The sequence below is a fragment of the Postia placenta genome (assembly GCF_002117355.1).
Source record: "Postia placenta MAD-698-R-SB12 unplaced genomic scaffold POSPLAscaffold_22, whole genome shotgun sequence".
Lineage (NCBI taxonomy): Eukaryota > Fungi > Basidiomycota > Agaricomycetes > Polyporales > Adustoporiaceae > Rhodonia > Rhodonia placenta.
Window position 1 is genome coordinate 60021 of NW_020169853.1, and position 6776 is coordinate 66796.

The 6776-nt window shown below is 53.4% G+C and overlaps 1 protein-coding gene across 1 annotated transcript; it reads right to left on the minus strand.

Annotated features, from left to right (window-relative positions):
* Window positions 1-545: 545 nt before the first annotated feature.
* On the minus strand, window positions 546-3526 carry POSPLADRAFT_1159497 (hypothetical protein; the record flags this gene model as incomplete). Its single annotated transcript, XM_024487429.1, has 10 exons — window positions 546-660; window positions 710-1133; window positions 1192-1669; window positions 1706-2010; window positions 2191-2497; window positions 2554-2835; window positions 2891-2971; window positions 3025-3084; window positions 3146-3226; window positions 3278-3526. The coding sequence occupies 10 exons, from the start codon at window positions 3524-3526 to the stop codon at window positions 546-548; spliced, it is 2382 nt and encodes a 793-aa protein (XP_024333367.1).
* Window positions 3527-6776: the final 3250 nt, after the last annotated feature.

The following is a 6776-nucleotide window of genomic DNA, read 5'->3' on the forward strand; positions in this document are numbered from 1 at the left end:
TCTTGATCGGCTTCGCGTAGTATGCGCTCCCTGTCCCTCACGTCAAACGACTATTGTGTCCGTCTTATCTTCGCGAGGCGAGCTGTAGTTCCTAGGCCCGTCTCTGGCTCACGGTGGCTGATATAGTATATGCCATCTGAAAGCGTTGTAGATCCTCTGCTTCCATCCATCGTGCCCGCGTCACGCGCTCCACCGTAGTCTCTCGTGGACAATGGCGTTCAGCAACATATCGTAAGGGAGCATTCGGACGAGGTCAATGCTGTCGTATGTGGCAACACATCTTCCCTCTTTGGCCACCATTACAGCTCTTCCTGTCGGCCCCGACACAAGTCCATGTCTGACGCTGTCGAACTAACCACAACACAGATGTTTTTAGTCCGCAGCATTTTGGAGCACCACACGGCATGATGCAGGTCTTTCAAGGAGCAGTGAAGATAATACTGTGAGCCCGCGAATGTGTACATACTGCTTTCAGCCTAATGCGGACACCCAAGTCGCCAAGCAACGCGATCATGTGCACCCCCGCGTCCTCCAACCTACGATGCCTACTGCATCGGAGTGTCGCCGACCACCTCTGGATGCTCCCTCGGTGCTTCATCGACGTCTTGCGGCGCCGGTGCGGGGTTGACAGTTACCCCAGCGACAGGTTCATTGCGAATTCTGAATATCACGTCAGGGCTGAGTACAGCAAACAGAATGAGGCACATACGAGCCGGCAGAGTAGCCAACAGTACTGCGTATTGTTTTCATTCCGTCTCTGATGTAAATTCCCAAATATCCGTTTTCGGGGAATCGCGATGCACAGCGTTCCAGCGCATTGACGACTTCGCGAGTAAAGAGTTGGCCATTGCGAGCCGACTGTGCGGTATCCACTTGCGAGAGCTCGACACATACATCGAGGAGGATCGAGAATTTCCCCCAAGTGTACGCCTGGGTCACCTCCTCTATGCCAGACGAGCTGAAGTACTCGACAACGACGTCCAGCGTGCCACGAACATTGCTATGAACACGCCCAAAGTCGTCAGGCGGGAGTCGTGCCGAGTGCCGAAGTGCTGAACATGCGATCCAGAGGAATCGCCCAGTGCTGAGCCGCTCGCGGGCGTGTGGTAGGAATGTGAGCAGTCTCCGGGTGTCTGCAGAGTACGTGGTGAGTGCTGGGTGGACGACTTCCGGATGGGATGGGATACCTACCCTCGATGTCTAGTCGATATTGTCCACCACAGCTCGCGATGATGTCTACAAGCATGTCTTGGACTACATGGGGTAGCTCCGGAGTAGGTAATAGGCGAATGAGCCGTGAATGCACGGCGGACTCAGCCCGTGGAATCGCTCTCAGTAGACACCGTAGAATGTTGTCAAAGCGCTTCACATGAGCTTTTGGCGTGTCATCAGCCAGAAGCAGCGTCTCAGGGATCTGAGAGAGCACATCGACGGATATCTGAACTAATGTCTCGATTGTCCCGCTGTCCTGCTCACTGCTGTCCCAGGTGAGCCATGGAGGGGATTGCGAGCGATCAATGTGATGGGCACGATGTTCCATGATGTCGTAGTAGGCAGAGAGAGTATCCTCAATGTCTTCCAGTTTCTGCTGTTGAATGCAAGGCCTGACAACCTTCTCGAGGAAGGAGACATCGGTCACGATTGCATCTGCATCTGCAAGCATCGCAAGCTGAGCGGAGTGTTCGCACCCATTTGAAGGACGTACAGAGCGATTATCGAAGTCTGTCCAATTGGATAGCTGATGCCATTCGTCCAGTGTGCCACACATTGAATTTAGTCCATTCCAAACTGGGTAGGCAATATTCTCAAGAACTCCAGTGGTCTTCCAGTATACCCACCCAACAAACTTAGACATGGATCGCATCACCAGGAGGAGGGGTGTATGTAGGAGTCGGACAAAGCAGAGCCACCACCAGGCCTGTGGAGATTTGAATGGACAGGACGCAGCAATGACAGGGATGAGTGCAGTGACCAGCAGAGCGCCAACGAGAGCACCAACGAGGACAGTGGCTATCAAAGCAATTGTTCTATCCCAGATTCACAGCTGCTCGATCAGCCCGACCAAGAAAAGAGCCATGGCGCTTTGCAGCATGAATGGGAGGACATTGATGATTGATTTGACATGCCAAGTCTTGAATCCACAATAGCGGAAGTACCACAGCCGGGCGCTCTGACGATCGAGCGACGCACCACGATTGACGTGATGATGCAGCCATTGGCTGACGATGATGGCTATTGCGCCGGACACCAAGCTGAGGATAAGAGCGATCGTCCAAAGTATACCGGTCAACAGTGGTCGTCCAGCTGGTGCTGCAGACGGTGGGAGGATGGGAGATGGGAGCTGCTGCGTGAGATTGGTATGGCCGACACTCAGCGCGATGACGTTCAGCTGCATCGCAATGAGCGCGAGGGCCTGCACGGTTGGATCGACGGCTTGAGCTTGGAATCCGTAGAATGGTACAATAAAGCCTGTCAGTGCTGTCGAGAAGAGGCCCGCCTGAGGTGGGAAGCTACTCAGAGCGGCCAATGAATGAAAGGAACGTGACGGCGTACATATAGAAGAAGGTAGTTTATGTCGTCCTTCCAACGCTCCATTCGCTTGTCTTCAAATGTCCAGACCTCCTCCGCAAACCTCGCCCACCCTGTCAGCTCCTCTTTCTCCGCTGGTTTCGCATAGGCACGACCACCGTCCGCGTTCAGCATGACCTTGAAGTCATTGGGCTGAACGCGGCCTTGCTCGTCTGTCGTGTACGGTAGACGACCGTCGTCGAGATCTTTGCGTCGTCCCTCGTGGTCTCCGGTAGTCGTGTCTTGGTTCCCATTTGTATCAGGTCGCTGATGTCCGCAAATGAGCATTTAGAGTTGCTATTATTATCACATGTAGGCGTACCAAAGTCGATGTTCCAGGACACTCTCCCTGGGGCTGCGTGGGGGGCGTGTCGTTATCCTTCGCTCTTGTCGCAACATGTATCTGGTTACACTGGTGTCAGTACATGTATCTGGTACTAGTGTAATGGCACTTACAAATGAATTCCCCTCCGTCTGTTGCTCAATTTGCTGTGCAGGCGCTGGCCCGTTGGTGATCTAAAAATTCCTCGTCAACGATTATCGTGTATACGACGAACGATATTACCTCTCTGCATACGCTTGTCCCCGTGCTCTTCGTGAAGGCTTGACCGTCATCTGGATCATTCATTTGCACCGGTGGGAGCTGGCCATTTTCAACCTGCTAAACGGGAGTCACTACTAGTCTTCGTCATGGAACCCAGTAGTTTACCTCACGACCAGAGCTGTCAGATGCTGCCTGAGCATTACTCGAACTTCCCTGAGAGTGTTCAAGCTCTGATGAGGGAGCCGCAGCTTCCTCGCGGGTCTCCCCGTTGTCTTCAGCACTATATGGGGTATCGGACTTACTGCGCTGGTCCTTCACGGACGCAGTGGCTGGTTCATTGACTGAGGCTACATCCTCAGTGGTAGGCGCCACGCTGAGTCGCGAGGAGGATCGACTGCTCTTTCGTCGGGCCATCGAGGGCGAATGAAGCTGCTAGGGCGGGTGAGTAGGGAGTGAAGGACTAGGGACGACGTATGCTGTCCTGCCAGGGACAGGGAAGCCATATGGAGAGCACGAGGCTGCGGACCACATAAGAGATTAATGCATGGAAGGTGGTTCTGCGGTCAAACTCTATGCACGCAATAAACGCCCTCAAGTCTCCTTTGTGCAGGGCGTATATAATATCCTTATGCGATCGAGCACTTAGAGGACATGAAAACTGCCAATTAGTCACAAAGCAGTCATGAATCACAAGGTTCACAACTGGGGAGCCCACAACTCATCAACATTCAAGCTCTGATCGATATCTCGACGCCGCAAGCGAGCGCCTGACGTATAAGGTTTGATGTATGCCGTTCTCGTGTATGGCCTGATGTAAGGGCGTCTAACTGACCGGATATAAATGTAGATGGACGAGAGATTCGATGGACATTAACTCGCGCCAGTTGGTCAATCCACGCCCTGCATAGAGTTTTTTAGAATTGGCGAAATGCAAGCTGTGGCAAGGAGGAGGGAAAAAGGAAGGGGTAAACGCAATGCACGGGAATAGCTTGGATTGACACACCGCAGATAAGCGTGCCGGCAGCTTGTTGTGAAAGTACATGCGCACGGCACACGAAGGAGACGGCAGCGTGCGCGTGAGGAGCGAGCCACTGGGGCGTTTGTACCTTCTTTGGGCAATTACGCACTTGAAGCCAAGGACCATGTATAGACGTCTGTGACCAGAACGAAGCTGAAACACCAGATGATCAATCGCAAGCAAAAATGAGGACAGCAAGATTGCGGAAAGCAAGATTGTATCATTTTACTGTGGTGAAGCTGCAGATCAAAGTGCGGTTAGGTTGTCGCACGAGGCAGACTGCAATATGTACACCTGACTGATTGGTTCCCTGCTATCAGAACAGCCGCAATACAACGACTGGCCGCGTGCCGTCACATGCGATATGCCTGAGTGCGATCGTATTTAAGCGGAAGATCCGGCGACTCGTCGCGCGGTGATCTCGCGCTCGGCGTCTGCCGTTGCACACAATGCTTCACCGTGATGTGGGCCTTATTACGCATGTGCGGGCCTCATTCACTCAGAGACCCTGACCAGTCGTGCTGTCACTGGCCCGCAGGTATTATTGAAACTCTCGATGTGAGGTGACAGGCGTGCTCCAAGAGCACGGAGTACTTATTGTCGAACTATGTGCTCGCTCAAAGGCGTAGGTCGAGATGAGCAGCCTTACAGCACCGGAGGATATGCTCCAAGAGCACGGAGTACTTATTGTCGAACTATGTGCTCGCTCAAAGGCGTAGGTCGAGATGAGCAGCCTTACAGCACCGGAGGATATGCTCTTACAGGAAAACGAACAATGGACAAGATTTGAAGGGGACAGCTCAGAACTCAGCGCCTTTTACAATAATAGAGTAGAACCAAAGACGCACCACACTATCCTGACACCTCGCTCTCCATACCGCGCCTACTCCACTCGACACGCAGGCGAGCCGCGAGGGCGATGAACTTCCTCAGCGTAGGCCGAGAGAAACCGGGCTTGAGTCAGGATATCCATCATAGCGTTTCTCAGAGACCAATTATACTGGTAGCGCAGTACGGAAGGCGGCGCCAGACACAAGCGGTCTTTGATGAGTGCGAATGTGCGTGAGATCGCGGGCAGCCTGAAAAAGGCCCTTTTGCCAGAGCGGTGTGGGAAAGGACTAGAATTCGAACTGATAGTCATGTCCATGTCGTTGTGTCAGACGCGTGCGTAACTGCGACAGAAGCGGTGAGCCAGAGCGAAACGCATGCAGAGAAATTGTGATCGCCGACGACAAGCAACACCCTGCTCAAGCACTGGTGAGGCTGCGAATCCCTGCGATCGAGATGGGGCACTTGTTGCACGCTTGACGTCACCGCCCTTTGCCTGTGCGCATAAGCTGATTACCGTTGAGAAGAGTACCGGAAACGTCGAGCGTCGGGGCCTGGCACTCATGTGTCCTCTACTTGATATATGTCCGCTCCGACTCAGATAACTTGCTATGACGCCAAACTCGTCTATGTCCCGCACCTGTGATGGAAGCCTAGCCCGTATTGCACGAACAAGGTGTGCAGTAGATCTCATAGTGTTGCCTCATCGCAACGAGCGAGTACGCTGGTGGTGCGGCAGAATTACATTCGAGATCCACAGACAGCACTGCAATCGTTGTGCTCGAATAGGGAGTGGCGGCACAGGTAGTGGTCGTATGGCAATGTATCTGGACGTACATGAATACAGGAACTCTCGAACGCAATGTAGTATTTAACGCTGATACGACCTACGAAACCCTAACCCCTAACCTGGGTGCGACCTAAAGGGACTAGAGAGACGGCTTATAGTCTAATGAGAGGGGAGTTAGCAGCAAGGTGTCCCGCGGTTCGAGTGAACACGAGAAACGCCTTCGAAAAAGGCTACGAACGCTAGGGAAGGTACGAGGTGGCTTCGACACGTCGTCGAAGCTACTCGGAGGCTGTGGAAAGTTAGCGACGATCGAAGCTCGGTGTCACGACTTGGTACGGCGTCTAGCCGTTTTTTAATTTTTTCCTTTTCGCGGGCTCGAACCCGCGACCTCTGTACTACTTGCCTGATACGGACGCATCATATCTACTGTACAATTAGATTAGATAGGACGGCAGTGCGCAGCACAGCTCGGGCTCCGCTGACACAGCCGCTCTGACTCACCGGCCCCCGGGGCCGCGTCGGCATGCTGTGCACGGACCAGCTGCGCACGGACCAGCGCGCACAGCCTCCCCTAAACTTCCCCTGTATATAAACCTGCCTCTGCTGCCCTAGGGACCTCAGTTTCGACCTCTTGTCCCTAGGTCAGTAAGCCCCTGTACTTACTTACTTATTCAATACTAACTTACTTGTCCCTAGCCTTAGGTTTGAGCCTCGCTCGCCATCGCTTCGGTGAGAATCAGTCGGACGCCCCCAGCCTTCAAGTTTTCTCCAGTCGCTTGACCTCAAGTCGCGACATTAGGTCGAAACTCCCCAAGCTGCCGGCGTCCCCTCGGGACTCCCTATATTCACTTTCCTTTCCCACAGGTCGGGTGGTGCGCACCCCTACGATACTTCACGGTACATACGATACGTAGATAGCTTTACTATACATCGCCAACCCTCGGGGAACGAACTCTTCAACACCTGCACTTCAGTGGGCGGTGTTTGTCCTCACGGACGCGTGGACTAGGTTCCTGCTGCATAATAGT